Source organism: Triticum urartu, chromosome 1, assembly GCF_003073215.2.
Source record: "Triticum urartu cultivar G1812 chromosome 1, Tu2.1, whole genome shotgun sequence".
Classification (NCBI taxonomy): Eukaryota; Viridiplantae; Streptophyta; class Magnoliopsida; order Poales; family Poaceae; genus Triticum; species Triticum urartu.
Genome location: NC_053022.1, coordinates 469,256,030 through 469,272,708, shown reverse-complemented (window position 1 = coordinate 469,272,708; position 16,679 = coordinate 469,256,030). Strand labels below are relative to the sequence as shown.

Here is a 16,679-nt window from a genome sequence, read left to right as displayed (position 1 = left end):
AATGTGCTTCTCACTGCCACACCAGTCGCATGGTTTTCACTCATGTTTTGAACATGGCAATCTAGATGAATACTGCTAGATCTGAAGATTTCTCATGAAAAGAAGACTCAAAAGAATATGTAGCAATTCTTGGCAAACATTTACCATTCCATTTAATTTCCACTAGTTTTTATAGCAAACACAAAAGGGGAAAGATGCGAAATCTCTGGCACAGCTCCACATTATTACGCACACTACGAGGGACCCGGGCGCAAAACCCACAGAGCAGAGCGGAGCCCCAAAACTCGGCCACGGCACCGGGGCCGCTTCCTACGGGCGGCGTGCCTTTTCTAGCATGGACGCGTATAAAGCACCACCCAGGCTCACCCAACGCCTTTACGCCATCCGCCCGCCCGCCGTATTCCTTCCTTCGTCTCGCCGCAGTCCACCTCGCTTCATCCGCCGAGCCCGAGCAGAGCCCTCCAGACGCGCCATCCACGCCCCGCGAACAGGTGACGCCCCCCGTCCGCCCCCTGCTCCTCCCCTCAACCCGTTTGATCTGCGACACAAATCCGTCGAGTTCCACTTCCCCCCAGGTAGATCGCCCCGCTAGCCTCTGCTTCGATCGGTGAACCTTTCGTGGTTTACTCCTGAGTTCCCGAATTTTTCTGTTTCCTGCGCTGTCGGCGAATTTCGCTGCTCGGCGGGTGGGCGATCCCTCACGGAGCATGGGAATTTTCCGGGGCGAGCGGATGATCTGAGGATGCGTTTGTCGCGCGGGCTCCCTGGTGGTGTTGCTGGAGATAATTGCGAACTGTTCATTTTGCTTTTGTGGGGGTTTTCCTTGCCCCCAGATGCTTTTCGTCTTCTAGACGATGTGCGGGTTCTGGTACCGTGCCGTGACAAATTCTTCAGTTAGCACTAGCAAGACACCAAGGCGAATTATACTGTTTTTTAGTGCTTCCATACTTACTTAAACTATGTGTGACCCGTGATGTCACGATAAGTGCGATTCGCTTTAGAAATTGGGATCGGGAAAGACTAAGAGCCCAAGTTTGTCTTACTCTGCGTTATCGATTGGTAATTTGGCCGCGGCACGCCGGCTTCGACTAGCTGCATGTTTGGTGTTTTGCTTGGCTATGCGCCTCCTTAGGAATTAGGCCAGCTAGTGTTGTTATAAATTCTTAATAAAATGGTGTATCGAAGAAAAAATTTCAACCGACCAAAATATTTCTTTAACACGTTATGCTTAAAAAGTTAATGTCATGTTTCTAAATTGATGCTTCGATTGTTGAAAATGTAGTTGCATGTAATCAGATGGTGTTCCTCAATTGCTCTATCCCACCACATGGCAGATACATGTGTGCCTTTGTCACTTTCAGGCGCTCTGAACCGCTGATATTATGGGTTTATTTGCTTTTGTATGGGAGCATTTCTGACGGTTTAGGTGTTTATACAGAAACTTGCTCTTATACCAACGTACCATTGCAGATTTCTGTTACAGGGAACTTGACAAATGGCTGATGAGGATGTTCAACCTATCGTGTGCGACAACGGCACTGGAATGGTCAAGGTTGTTATTCAGCACAAAATCCTTTGAACATAAAAAAAAACACATGCTCTCCCAAACTAATTGATCACATTCCTAATGTTTGGCAGGCTGGTTTTGCCGGTGATGATGCACCCAGGGCTGTCTTTCCTAGCATTGTAGGAAGGCCACGCCATACCGGTGTCATGGTTGGTATGGGCCAAAAGGATGCCTATGTGGGCGATGAAGCTCAAGCGAAGAGAGGTATCCTGACTTTGAAATACCCCATTGAACATGGCATTGTCAACAACTGGGATGACATGGAGAAAATATGGCATCACACGTTCTACAACGAGCTCCGTGTCGCACCAGAGGATCATCCTGTGTTGCTGACTGAGGCCCCTCTCAACCCCAAGGCCAACAGAGAGAAAATGACCCAGATCATGTTCGAAACCTTCAGTTGCCCAGCAATGTATGTTGCAATCCAGGCCGTTCTGTCCTTGTATGCCAGCGGTCGAACAACTGGTATGTCTGCCGCCTTGTTTGAAACAGTTGCCGCTGAAGTTCACTGCATAGGGTGGTTGACAACGTTTTTCCTGCAGGTATTGTGCTCGACTCTGGTGATGGTGTGAGCCACACTGTTCCAATCTACGAGGGATACACGCTTCCTCATGCTATCCTTCGTTTGGACCTTGCTGGCCGGGACCTCACGGATAATCTAATGAAGATCCTCACAGAAAGAGGGTACTCCCTCACAACAACCGCTGAGCGGGAAATTGTCAGAGACATAAAGGAGAAGCTCGCTTACGTGGCCCTTGATTATGAGCAGGAGCTGGAAACGGCTAGGAGCAGCTCCTCTGTGGAGAAGAGCTATGAGATGCCTGATGGTCAGGTTATAACAATTGGTTCAGAAAGGTTCAGGTGCCCTGAGGTGCTGTTCCAGCCATCTCATGTTGGTATGGAAGTTCCTGGTATACACGAAGCGACATACAATTCCATCATGAAGTGTGATGTTGATATCAGAAAGGATCTGTATGGTAATGTTGTTCTCAGTGGAGGTTCTACCATGTTTCCTGGAATTGCTGATCGCATGAGCAAAGAGATCACGGCCCTTGCTCCTAGCAGTATGAAGGTTAAAGTTATTGCACCACCTGAAAGGAAATACAGTGTCTGGATCGGTGGCTCTATTTTGGCCTCTCTTAGCACTTTCCAGCAGGTTAGTATATTCCCCCCTCTCAAGTGTGGAAGTTGCATATACATTACTCCTATCTTTGCTCAACAATTTTTTATAGCGCTCTTCGGGATAGTTTTTTCTCAGCATGTTTTTCTGACGATTGAGTTAGTATCGCTATTCATGATCCACTTTCAGTTTGGGTTGGCAGGGTATGCATTAACTATTTTAGAGAATTCAATCTGAATATACATTTAATTCATATTTTTAGGAAATTGGCCTATAATATTCTAATTAACATAGATGGTCATATCCTCTGCTTGAACTTTTAGATATTTCTAGTATGCCATTTTACCAGAATATGAAAAAATAGTACTTCCTCTGTTCACAAATATAGTATGTTCTAACTTTTCTCTTAATCGGATGTATATAGACACATTTTAGTGTGTTTGTTCACACATTTTAGTCTGCATATAGTACATATTGAAATATCCAATACATTTTCTTTTCTTCGCCTACGTATAGCGTTGGTCTTATATGACTTTGCTATTTGTCGAAGTGTTTTTTGTGTGCGTGTGTTGGTGTTGGTTGTGTGCGTCCTAGCTATGAACAGGCCGGGTGTGCATGCTCATCTGTTTGTATCGTCTTGATGCTTCATTTTGAGCAAATAAAATTCATCCTTTGTCCAAAGATCTTATATTTGTGAATGGAGGGAGTATCTTCCAAGACATTCTAAAATCTGTAATGTGCTATGATTGCTTTTGCAACCAAAGGATAGGCCAGTAGCTTGGTAGAGGGGAGGCTGTTTAAGAAGTTATTTCTCGGGCTGAATGAGATGCGTTGTTCCGAATCGATTCTTAACATGAATTTGTTTCTAATGGCAGATGTGGATCTCCAAGGCGGAGTACGATGAGTCTGGTCCCGGCATTGTCCACATGAAGTGCTTTTGAAGAGTCGGTGAAGGGGACTTACAAAGGGGACTTGCTGCCAAGAATATATAGTAGTACATGGTACATGGTTAGTGTTCTGTAGAAGATGTGTACCCTCAGGGGAATAAGGGGTACAGGAAAAAAATCAGTATCGGTTCATCTTTTCCGTTTGGCACAATTGCATGGTGCTTGCCTGCTGTATGAAATAATGAAATGGAACGTATGTGTATGCCTAAGCGACATTGTGTGGTACGCCATACTCGTGCCTCTTCGAAGGAGAGTAGTCAAAACCCGGACGCCCTGGTCGAAATCGTAGTGACACTGAAACTCTGCTGCCGGAGAAGGCCTGCTGCCCCCTCGCAGCCAGACTAGACGACTGCCGAGTGCCACAGGGCTACCGGCGGTGGGCGCAGAAGCGGCGGAGGAGTTTCTCGTCGACCGTAGGAGATGCCTTTGGCGAGACGATGCCGGGGTTCATCTCCTCTCTCATGTCGATGCGGCGTACATACTTTGATTTCCTTTTTCCTTTTGAAAAAAGATTTCGGAAACACTAAGGCCTACATATATGCAACTTGCCCACACGCCTGGATCATAGTCCAGTTCAGTTTGCACGAATCTTAACATTTTAAGGCAGTTTTCGTGTGCCACGTAGGACAAGGCCGGTGTGTGGGTGTTGGAGAGGTCGCCCACACGCCCCATAGCACGCGGTTGCCAGCTGCGCTGTGTGGGCGAACTAGTTTCTGCCACACAGCAACCACCTAGTTCACGCGCGTGTGAGCGAACTGCTTTTCGTCCACACGACAGTCGCACGTTATTGGATGACAAATGCAGTTGCGTGTACATGGCAACGAGGTAAACACGCACATGGCAACTATAATTTGTTTGCTAGACGGCAACTGCAGTTGCGCGTACGTGGCAATCAGGTAAACACACATGGCAGCTATGATTAACCACACGTGGCAACTAGGTAAACACACATGGCAATTATTGTTTGACTATATGTGGCAAGTAGTTAATCACACACGACAACTATGATTTGATTGCCCGCGCAACTATCATAAATTAGACATGGCAACTATAGTTAACCAAAACAGAGAGAGTTGACATGCTTTTACAACCATATTTGCCATCCCGGATAACAACATCTGCCATCCTGGATGGCAACTAAATCGTTATCCTGCGGGTATCTATTGTAGCTGCGCCAGGACGTCTGGGCAATTCTACTGTTCGCCCACACACAACCGTGTAGGCTATCCTCTGTCTATGCCACAGTGCCACACAGTGTGTGGGTGAATATCTATTATGCCACACGTATAATGGATATCGACGTCCAAAGATTTTCCTTTTACATCGATCGTCTTCATGTCCTGTTCATTTTCATTGCTCGAATGCGAACACAGTCAGGACGGACTCAGCGACTCGAATGCAAACACAATGAGGACCTCAATGTGTTACATGTATGTATATGTACATGAATGTAGAGGCTGGGGATAATCATCCTTTTTTTAACATAAATGTAATTTGAAGCGTAAACAAGTGATTTTTTACTCTCAAATGCTAACGGGCGTACATGCGTTCACCTCCTAAAGCCAAGGCGCGTAATGCCCTATCCCCACAACAAAAATATGTTGTTTGGGCCTATCAAAAGTTCAGTAGTTTTGTGTTTGTTTCTTTATTTGGTTTCTGACTTCTCCATGCTCAGCCTCCGCTTCCCACTCCACGTTATTCTCCTCGTCATACGTCATGCCTACCCAGAGAAGATCTCGTAGAACTTACTATGGCCCGCATGGTGTTATATTGATAGATGACAAGAGAAGATCTCGTAGGTTACATGATTCAGTGGTCATAGCTAACCGAGAGGGAGAGAAGATTACATGGTTGTTGGGATAAAAGATAGAAAGAGGTTTAAGCTTAAATATCTCCTAACAACTCTAACGTGAGGCTCAAGGCGCACGCTACCGGACTAGGCTGGACTAATATAATGTTGTTTAGCATACTCCTTTAATCTAAACTCCTCAAGTTAAAGATTACGCCTAAATTCCCCGAATGATCTTGTGGGCAAGGCTTTTGTAAAGTCGTCTGCAACTTGATCCTTTGAGTGAACAAATCGAATCTTCAACTCCTTACTAGCAACTCTTTCTCTCACAAAATAATAATCAATTTTAATATACTTAGTTTTACATTAAAAAAAGAGGATTAGCAGAAAGATATGTAGCACCATGGTTGTCACAACAAAGACAAGGGATTTGTGTGTAACATATTCTAAGTTCCTTAAGCATAGATTGAACCCATATATTCTCTGCTATTACATTTGCCAGAGCCTTATATTCAGCCTGAGTACTTGATCTTGACACTTTTGCCTTTTTTTTTTGCACACCATGAAATTAAGATGGGTCCAAAAAAAACTGCAAAACCACCTATTAACCTTCTATCATTCAAGAAACCTGCCCAACCAAAATCAGAGAAAGCACCAACAAGGGTAGATGATGACTCACTGAAGGTTAGTTCAACACTTAGAGTATTCTTCACATATCTTCATACGCGTTTAGCAACAGTCCAATGAGCTGAAGTGGGTGCATGAGGAAACTAACACATTTTATTTATTGCAAAGAAAATTTCAGGTCTGGTGAGTGTCAAGCATTGGAAATCTAGAATGCACCTACCAAACTTATGTTCTTGGTGCCATCTAAGGCTGCAAGAAAAGCTTCAGGCTCCTGAGCTGCTCGAGATCGACCTGTATTTTGACTCAACTCGAGTCTGACTCGAATATAATGAGCTAAGTATGGCCATTTTATGTAGCTTGACTGAGAAACTAGTTGATCTCGAGCCAACATTGACTCACTTCATTTTAGCTCGATAGCCCGATATCACATAATTTTGATATACATTGAAATAAATGGGACAATTTATTACCAAACATGGAAGGAGAAAATTTAGCATGGAGAAAATATATGTTGTGTACGATTTTTCTTTATTTTACCTATTACCAAACATGTAATCTTAACTAAGTGCCAAAAAAGTTTAGCTCCAATATGATATGTGGCCAGCCATGTGTTAAATATCATGCTATTTTGGCCAAAGTTGGAGAGCAGACACACCTTCTTTTTCTTCTCTTGCTAGTTCATCCATGATCTCTTGCTATTAAGTATAGGTCTTTAGTTGAGAGAGCATAAGTTGAATTATATAATGGTTTCTTATGTTGTGTTGTGGTCTACCTTGTTTGAAAATTTGTTTTAAATTATTAAAAAATATCTTATTTAGCTCGGAACTAGCTTGAGATCGACTGGAGATCGTTACAAACTGAGCACAAGCCACTTTCAATAGCCCGGCCTTGAGATTCGATCAATTTGAGCTCACTCAAATTTTAGTATAAGTTGAGCTGAGACTAACCCAGCTCGCCCGAACTCGACTCATTTGCAACACCAGTGCCATCCTCTTGATTCAAGGGTAGACCCTCTACAAGAGACAATTTTTTTGAACTGAATAGTAGTGTTGGTGATGGTTTACAGCCCCGCAATCCAGCCTTGCTCAAAGATCTGTTGCTTTTTTTTGAGAAAGATGAAGACCACCTTCTTTGTTTCTCTTTATCTCAATACAAGGAAGAAGTGCAAGTCTCCTAGATCTTTGAGAGCAAATTATGAGTAAATTTCTTTCAAAAGAGTTGTTACTGCCTCATTTGATGAACTTGTGACAACAACGTCATCAACATAAATAAGCACAAAGATAATGGAGTTTGACTTATTGTAAATGAACAATGATGTATTCGATTTGAAGGGAATAAAATCAAGTGTTTGCAACTTTTAGCTCGAACGAGAGTACCATGCTATTGGAGCTTTGCTTTGGTGCATATAGAGACTTATCAAGCATGCATATGTGAAATGGTTTATTTTTATCCTCAAACCCATGGGTTGCTGCATATACGCTTCCTCTTCTAGAACACCATGAAGAAATGCATTCTGCACATCTGCCTGTTTGAGACTCCATATCTTCTGGACACAACAATAGATAGAACAAGATGAATGGTGGCAACTTTAACAACAGGACCAAAAGTATCCTCATAATCTAATCCATACCTCTGCTTAAACCCCTTTGCAAGAAGTTTAGCTTTATAATGATCTATTGTATCATTTGACCTTCACTTTATTCTAAACACCCACTTGCAAACAATCACATTTTTACCTAGGTGTGAAGGAACTACATGCCACGTGTGTTTTTTCTAAAGAGCATGAAACTCTTCATCCATAGCCTTCTTCCGCTTCGGATCAGCAAGAGCCTCATGAATAGAGTGTGGTTCTCCCATGGACCAATGGAAACAACTAAACCACATTTAGTTTTATAGTTTACTGGTTGAATATTCCAGCTTGGAGGCGTGTACGGGGCGGTGTAGGCGCGTGCACAGAAGATTCAGGGGCTGCTGCATCGTGTTGTGCAGAAGATACAACCCGTCCTGAGGAACAATCCCACCCGAGTCTGCTAGATCGTTTATGGCTGGAGAAACCAATGGAGACGACATAAAATGCCATAGAAGATCTGGGCAAATTGGCGGGATCGGCTCAGATCCCACGTCGGGCCTGCGTGGCACGGTTGTAGTGGAGCGCGTGGCCTGCCTGGTGTTAACCCGTGGGACCGGCGCGTATCGCGTGGTCAATTGGTCCCCTGGCGCTGATCGACATGCGTCGCCCACGGAGGCCTGCTTTATTTGCAAAAATTATTACCCTTGAAAAAAATTTGCAAAAAATATTGGGCATGCACCGCATACCCTTGCATTATCCTAGCTCCACCACTGCCGTTGTGACACCTAACGCTGCAATCGCCCACGCGATCTCGGGTGTGGGCCAACCCATCAAGGGTTATAAAGCGTTCCCCTCGTGTGGTTTTGCTAAGTTTCTAGGAGCTTCCCACTCAGTTTTGGGAAGCTTGGGAAAGTATCTAGTGCTCCCAGGCTTGGGGTGCTCCCGTTGCTCCAAATGTCCGAAAAACATTTAAAAAATGTTCAAAAAATTCTGAAAAAATGTAGCACATTGACGGAACATCGATGTCTCTTGTCACAAAATTTCAAATCAAAATTCGAAACATATCTCGAGATACAAAAATGACAAATTTTTGTACATAACATAAGTTGGGCTTTAGTTTTGGCCCATTATCACATTGATGTCAAATTTGTCATTTTTGTATCTCGAGCAATATTTCCAATTTTGATTTGAAATTTTGTGACAAGAGACATCGATGTTCCGTCGATGTTCTACATTTTTTTCAGAATTTTTTGAACATTTTAAAAAATGTTTTTCGCATCGGAGCACCGGGAGCACCCTAGGCCTGGGAGCGCTAGATACTTTCCCTGGGAAGCTTCTATGCCGCTTTATTTTTCATGCTCTTTTTCTATTGTTTTGTTTGCCTTTTTTGTCTTTTTTATTTCTAATTCACATATTTTTGAAGTCCGTGAATATATTTGTAATTTTATGTTTTTAAAAATAAATGTACACTTTTAATTTCGTGATTAAAAAAATTGTATCCATTTTTTAAAATTTGTGAACATTCCTCAAATTTGCAAAACTTTTTTTAAATAGCGATCATTTTTGAACTCACAAACATTTTAAAATTTCATGATTTTTTGATTTTGAACATTTTTTTGAATCCATAAGCATTGTTCAAATTCGCAATTTTTTGAATTTGTGGTTGTTTTTGTATTCATGAATATTATTCAAATCCACAAACATTTTCAAGATCGTGTACATTTATCGAATTCATGAACATTTTTCAAAGTCACGATCATTTTTTTTATTTCATGAAAAATTTCAAATACCTAAACATTTTTTGCATTTCACGAACATTTTTTGAATTCAAGAACGTGTTCAATTTCATGAACTTTTAAAATTCACATTTTTCGTATATTTGTTAATATCCGTTGATTTTGTGATTGGTTTCTCAGAATACAGTTTAAAAAAAACAAAAAAAATCTCTCAATCCTAACAGACTCGAGCGATGCTCGCTACTGGCCGGTCGGCCTATGTAGAGTTGTGTGTTCGCCTACCCGAGCAACACAAAAGTTGGTATCGCTTGAAGCGGAGCATATCACCTCCCCTCATGTGATGGCACACGACATCATCAATCCTCCATGGCAACTCAACCCTGCAGTTCTTGCCGCTGCTACAATTGAAACGCTAGCCGTATTGTGTGGGGAAGAGAAGGAATGCCTTTTTTTTACCACGTGACACATGTGGTAATCAATTCAAACTATTCAAAAAAAGGGTTCATTTTGTAAAAAAGGAAACACATCAACGCCCTGCAGTGATAAGCTTAAAATTGCTCAAGGAGAAGAACGCATGTCTCGATCCCTGGCACGCCAAGGCCCAAGCAGAGGGCCAGACGGTCACAGCCCACTCGCAACCGCAACCAATCAGGGCGCAGGAACCACCACGCCGCGGATCGCCCCCCACGATCCGCGTGCCTCGCCCGAGGCCACATCCCCACCGTCCACTCGTACCAAATCCAACGCTCCAAACCCACCTCGCTTCCCAAAACCAGCACCCACCCGCCCCCGAAACCCAAAATTTCCGCAGCCTCGCGCCCACCCGCCGCCTATTAAAATCCACCCGACTCCCCGTCGTCCTCCTCACTCCAATCCCATCCTCCATTCCCAGATCCCCCAAGAGCTCCCTCTCCCCCACCCACGAAGCGCCTCCCGTCCCGATGGCCCGCACGAAGCAGACGGCGAGGAAGTCCACCGGCGGCAAGGCGCCGCGGAAGCAGCTGGCGACCAAGGCGGCGCGCAAGTCCGCCCCGGCCACCGGCGGCGTGAAGAAGCCCCACCGCTTCCGCCCCGGCACCGTCGCGCTCCGCGAGATCCGCAAGTACCAGAAGAGCACCGAGCTGCTCATCCGCAAGCTGCCCTTCCAGCGCCTGGTGCGGGAGATCGCGCAGGACTTCAAGACCGACCTCCGCTTCCAGAGCTCCGCCGTCTCCGCGCTGCAGGAGGCCGCCGAGGCCTACCTCGTCGGGCTCTTCGAGGACACCAACCTCTGCGCCATCCACGCCAAGCGCGTCACCATCATGCCCAAGGACATCCAGCTCGCCCGCCGCATCCGTGGCGAGAGGGCCTAGAGCGCCTCGAGCTTCGTCGGAGGTGTAGAGGGTGTTAGGTTCTGAACCTGTGTTGCGTGGTGGAAATCTGGCGTTGTGGTAGTAGGATTCTCTCTGTTCGTGCCATGGTGGCCGTGTTATGTTCTTGTGCTGTGCCTGATGTAACCATCTTGTTACCATCAGCAATGAAAGTTGGCTATCTGTTCTTAATTGTTTGCTCTGTGCAACTGATTGTTTGCCGACGTGATCTTGCCTCAAATTTGGATTACTGTTACTATTTTGGATTGTCAACTGAAAGCAGTAAACCAATTGCAGCTTTCTGAATCTTAACATTTTGTTACTCCTGAAAAGCAAGGCCTGAAACTCTGAATATGCTTTTGCCATTCAATCTGAGTAGACCATAACTTCCTTTTTCCCGATCGGAAACTGGAGTGTAATTGAATGTTCTGATCAATGGTTAAGCTAGTCTGTGATGATAATCCTCAAGCCTGGCCAACCTGTCAAACATTTTTCCTGAATGTCTTGCCAGCAGTGGGTATGTCATTCTCTGAACTCTGAGATGTCTGATGGATTGCTGCTACTCGTCACTGGTTCACTGTACTCGTCATTCTGAGCAGGACTACGGGAGTAATGGCTCGATAATACAGAGACACTAAGTCGAATTAGGTACCATGTGTATGAGTGGGAAAACTAACAGCCATTCTAAGCACTCCACCGGAAAGAATCCATCCAAACCTATATATGTGTATCATCATTTTCTTAAAATAAATAAACGGCATGCAGTACAAGCCTACATACACAAACTAATTGTAACTATTTCTTTTCTAACATACACATATATCTGTGTCATTTTGTTTTCCAGGCAGTCATGTATTCGGTGTGAAATCCCCTCAATCTTTTGTTATCCAGGCAGTCAAAACTAGTTCAGTCTGCACACTTGTACATGCATTTCTTTTAACTGAACTTGTAAAAGCATCAGATCTATTTTATTCCGAGTCTCTTCTCAAACAAATATTACATGGTAATAGTTTGATGCCGCCGCTGTAGGAACCTGAGCATGCGGTGATGTTTGCGGCTAGTTTAAAGTTTACATTGATTCAAAGAAGTTTCTTTCATACTTTATGCAGTATTTACTTGCATTGTTATTTTTATGGTTTTCTTGAAGGTGTAAACCGCACCGGGGGTGGGGGGTGGGGTGAGGCTCCCCATCTGAATATATCACAAAAAGTATTTATTTTTTATGTTTGTATGCAGTTGAGGAAAATAACTCCGCCTATGTTGTCTCAACATAGCCGGTCCCAACGTAAAAACTCAGCCACTCTTATAGAGATGAAACCCAAAAGATTTTCGTTGGGGCGTAACCCTCTCAGCGACGCGCTACATCGGAACCCGGGTGTGGTGGAAAATGGGTAAGGGCCGGGCCGTCACCCCCAAGGTGGCGCGCTGTATCTTGATCCGGATACAGTGGCAAGTGAGTGAGGATCGGGTCGTCGCATCCTTAGTGGCGCGCTACATCGGCGCCCGGATGTAGTGGAAAATGGGCAAGGGTCTTCACATTTGACTCGACGAGTGCGAAGGGTAAGGAAGCTAGCCGAGCCTAGGAGGATTCGCTTAGGTAGCTGGAACGTAGGGTCTCTGACAGGGAAGCTTCGGGAGCTAGTTGATGCAACGGTGAGGAGAGGTGTTGATATCCTTTGCGTCCAAGAAACCAAATGGAGAGGACAGAAGGCGAAGGAGGTGGAGGATACCGGCTTCAAACTGTGGTACACAGGGACGGCTGCAAACAGAAATGGCGTAGGCATCTTTATCAATAAGAGCCTCAAGTATGGAGTGGTAGACGTCAAGGGACGTGGGGACCGGTTATCCTGGTCAAGCTGGTAGTTGAGGACTTGGTTCTCAATGTTATCAGCGCGTATGCCCCGCAAGTAGGCCACATTGAGAACACCAAGAGGGAGTTCTGGGAAGGCCTGGAAGACATGGTTAGGAGTGTACCGATTGGTGAGCTCTTCATAGGAGGAGACCTCAATGGCCACGTGGGTACATCTAACACAGGTTTTGAAGGGGCGCACGGGGGCTTTGGCTATGGCATCAGGAATCAAGAAGGAGAAGATGTCTTAAGCTTTGCTCTAGCCTACAACATGATTGTAACTAACACCCTCTTTAGAAAGAGAGAATCACATCTGGTGACTTTTAGTAGTGGCCAACACTCTAGCCAGATTGATTTCATCCTCTCGAGAAGAGAAGATAGGCGTGCGTGCCTAGACTGTAAGGTGATACCTGGAGAGAGTGTTGTACCCCAGCATAAGCTGGTGGTTGCTGACTTCCGCTTTCGGATTCGTGTCCAGCGGGATAAGCGTGCCAAAGTCGCTAGAACGAAGTGGTGGAAGCTCAAGGGGGAGGTATCTCTAGCGTTCAAGGAGAGGGTCATTAAGGAGGGCCCTTGGGAGGAAGGAGGAGATGCGAACAATGTGTGGACGAAGATGGCGACTTGCATTCGTAAGGTGGCCTCGGAGGAGCTTGGAGTGTCCAGGGGAAGGAGAAGCGAAGATAAGGATACCTGGTGGTGGAATGATGATGTCCAGAAGGCGATTAAAGAGAATAAAGATTGCTTCAAACGCCTATACCTGGATAGGAATGCAGACAACATAGAGAAGTACAAGATGGTGAAGAAGGCCGCAAAGCGAGCTGTTGGTGAAGCAAGGGGTAGGGCATATGAGGACCTCTACCAACGGTTAGGCACGAAGGAAGGTGAAAGGGACATCTATAAGATGGCCAAGATCCGAGAGAGGAAGACGAGGGATATTGGCCAAGTCAAATGCATCAAGGACGGAGCAGGCCAACTCTTGGTGAAGGACGAGGAGATTAAGCATAGATGGCGGGAGTACTTCGACAAGCTGTTCAATGGGGAGAATGAGAGTTCTACCATTGAACTGGACGACTCCTTTGATGAGACCAGCATGCGTTTTGTGCGGCGAATCCAGGAGTCTGAGGTCAAGGAGGCTTTAAAAAGGATGAAAGGAGGCAAGGCGATGGGCCCTGATTGTATCCCCATTGAGGTGTGGAAAGGTCTCGGGGACATAGCGATAGTATGGCTAACCAAGCTTTTCAACCTCATTTTTCGGGCAAACAAGATGCCAGAAGAATGGAGACGGAGTATATTAGTACCAATCTTCAAGAACAAGGGGGATGTTCAGAGTTGTACTAATTACCGTGGAATTAAGCTGATGAGCCATACAATGAAGCTATGGAAGAGAGTCATTGAGCACCGCTTAAGAAGAATGACAAGCGTGACCAAAAATTAGTTTGGTTTCATGCCTGGGAGGTCGACCATGAAAGCCATTTTCTTGGTACGACAACTTATGGAGAGATATAGGGAGCAAAAGAAGGACTTGTATATGGTGTTCATTGACTTGGAGAAGGCCTATGATAAGATACCGCGGAATGTCATGTGGTGGGCCTTGGAGAAACACAAAGTCCCAGCAAAGTACATTACCCTCATCAAGGACATGTACGATAATGTTGTGACAAGTGTTCGAACAAGTGATGTCAACACTGATGACTTCCCGATTAAGATAGGACTGCATCAGGGGTCAGCTTTGAGCCCTTATCTTTTTGCATTGGTGATGGATGAGGTCACAAGGGATATACAAGGAGATATCCCATGGTGTATGCTCTTTGCGGATGATGTGGTGCTAGTTGACGATAGTCGGACGGGGGTAAATAGGAAGTTAGAGTTATGGAGACAAACCTTGGAATCGAAAGGGTTTAGGATTAGTAGAACTAAAACCGAGTACATGATGTGCGGTTTCAGTACTACTAGGTGTGAGGAGGAGGTTAGCCTTGATGGCCAGGTGGTACCTCATAAGGACACCTTTCGGTATTTGGGGTCAATGCTGCAGGAGGATGGGGGTATTGATGAAGATGTGAACCATCGAATCAAAGCCGAATGGATGAAGTGGCGCCAAGCTTCTGGCATTCTCTGTGACAAGAGAGTGCCACAAAAGTTAAAAGGCAAGTTCTACAGGACGGCGGTTCGACCCGCAATGTTGTATGATGCTGAGTGTTGGCCGACTAAAAGGCGACATGTTCAACAGTTAGGTGTGGCGGAGATGCGTATGTTGAGATGGATGTGTGGCCACACGAGGAAGGATCGAGTCCGGAATGATGATATACGAGATAGAGTTGGGGTAGCACCAATTGAAGAGAAGCTTGTCCAACATCGTCTGAGATGGTTTGGGCATATTCAGCGCAGGCCTCCAGAAGCTCCAGTGCATAGTGGACGTCTAAAGCGTGCGGAGAATGTCAAGAGAGGGCGGGGTAGACCAAATTTGACATGGGAGAAGTCCGTTAAGAGAGACCTGAAGGATTGGAGTATCACCAAAGAGCTAGCTATGGACAGGGGTGCGTGGAAGCTTGCTATCTATGTGCTAGAGCCATGAGTTGGTTGCGAGATCTTATGGGTTTCACCTCTAGCCTACCCCAACTTATTTGGGACTAAAGGCTTTGTTGTTGTTGTTGTATGCAGTTGAGGAAAATGAAAGGAGGAAGAGGATAAGGACTATGTTGGCAGAACCTTTTAATGCAGTTCTTGTTGTGGCGACAACATATATCATTAGGGAGAGGAGACCAAGGAAGATAAGTCGTTTTAGTGATGACAAGGACAGGCATAAGATTAGGAGCTATGTGCTGAAAAATATATGTGATGGGTCTTGAAGTAACATGCTATGACGAGCCGCGTTTAACTGAATGAACATTCTGTATGTGGGAGGTGTGGGCTGCATGACAGTGTGCATATTACATTTGAAGAAAACTTATTCTGTATGTGCATTGTGTGAACCATGGATATCTTATTTATGCATGAGCACATGATGAATGGCGGACCTTGTTAACACTCTAACAATGTTCATGCACTTGCTGAAGACCATTTATATATGAGGGTTCTTATTAGCACATCAAAAGGGTCCACTGGCTTTTGCAATAGTTTGTCACATTATTTAGGATTTTTATGTGTTCCAAACATGTAAAATATGCATATATTCTAGTAAATGAAATTAGATAGATCATAAACAAGGAGAAGATTTCTGCTAAGTAGTACAGAAACTATGTATTAAGTGGGATGAAGAATCACGTGTAAGTAGAAGAAAGAGGCGACATGACATTGGAACTGTATCTGTGTGTTCAAATCTGAAAAGAAAGGGATCATGTGCATCCAAACAGGTCGTGGTTGGCAATCTTCAGTTATTTGATATTTCTTGCAAGCAATTGCAACAGTCGGCCAAACAACAACATTGGAACCGTACCAAGTTCAAAATTTCAACCCCGGAGATGAACTGGAATTTGGCACTCGAGTTCTGCAGCCCAATTCAATTCCTGCAACCAAATAGAGCCTCAGATTTTCTGCAAACATTTGTTGCTGAAAGTTGATCATGATATGGTTGATGATGTCCGTTTCAAAAAAAAGATATGGTTGATGATGGCCACCCCTACATAGCCGCTGTTGCATCATGTATGGTTTTTTTTTGAAATCTGCATCATGTATGGTTGAGGCTGACGAGCGATGGCTACTGGACCTGGAGCGCCTAGGAAAACAGCCTGTGACATCAGCTCAAGTTGTGCCGTTCGCTTGTTCTTGCCCCCAAGGCTTATCTGTTATCTACTTTAATGCCACTTCTTTGTGAAGCTGCATTAGTCAACTGAATGCAACATGCTTGACAGGGATGCTTGAGCCTTTTTCTTCTTCTTCTTCTTCTTTATTATTACTGTCTACATGTAAACAGATTTGGAGCACATGATCAGGTCGAGTCGAACATAGGATAGGAGTAGTACGAACGATGTCTGGGAGGAAATTATATTACTCCCTCCATTCCCTTATACAAGGCCACTATCAAAAATACATTTTGCATCAATACAAGGCCACTAACAGAATCGAGGCAAAATGACATGATGTAGATGGATAAACTCAAGCAATATGATATAAACCCCATCTTTTTAT

At 44.6% G+C, this 16,679-nt stretch overlaps 2 protein-coding genes across 3 annotated transcripts; both read left to right on the top strand.

Moving 5' to 3' along the window:
* Nucleotides 1–335: 335 nt before the first annotated feature.
* Nucleotides 336–3,843, top strand: LOC125519869 (actin-7). Of its 2 annotated transcripts, none has more exons than XM_048684648.1 (5): nt 336–491; nt 1,471–1,552; nt 1,639–2,032; nt 2,110–2,723; nt 3,563–3,843. In XM_048684648.1, the coding sequence occupies exons 2-5, from the start codon at nt 1,496–1,498 to the stop codon at nt 3,626–3,628; spliced, it is 1,131 nt and encodes a 376-aa protein (XP_048540605.1). In that variant the 5' UTR covers nt 336–491; nt 1,471–1,495; the 3' UTR covers nt 3,629–3,843. The 2 variants fall into 2 exon arrangements, with proteins under 2 accessions (XP_048540605.1, XP_048540612.1); XM_048684655.1 differs by lacking the exon at nt 336–491 and adding an exon at nt 554–575.
* Nucleotides 3,844–10,227: 6,384 nt separating this feature from the next.
* Nucleotides 10,228–10,897, top strand: LOC125519860 (histone H3.2). The gene has a single exon (XM_048684640.1). The coding sequence runs from the start codon at nt 10,298–10,300 to the stop codon at nt 10,706–10,708; it is 411 nt and encodes a 136-aa protein (XP_048540597.1). The 5' UTR covers nt 10,228–10,297; the 3' UTR covers nt 10,709–10,897.
* The last annotated feature ends 5,782 nt before the right edge of the window (nt 10,898–16,679 follow it).

What these genes read in the sequence shown, in the direction of transcription:
- LOC125519869 (XM_048684648.1), top strand. Translation starts at nt 1,496, where the DNA reads ATGGCTGATGAGGATGTTCAACCTATCGTGTGCGACAACGGCACTGGA. An exon ending in ACGGCACTGGAATGGTCAAG is followed by an intron (nt 1,553 to 1,638) that starts GTTGTTATTCAG and finishes AATGTTTGGCAG; the next exon opens with GCTGGTTTTGCCGGTGATGA. An exon ending in TGCCAGCGGTCGAACAACTG is followed by an intron (nt 2,033 to 2,109) that starts GTATGTCTGCCG and finishes TTTTTCCTGCAG; the next exon opens with GTATTGTGCTCGACTCTGGT.
- LOC125519860 (XM_048684640.1), top strand. Translation starts at nt 10,298, where the DNA reads ATGGCCCGCACGAAGCAGACGGCGAGGAAGTCCACCGGCGGCAAGGCG.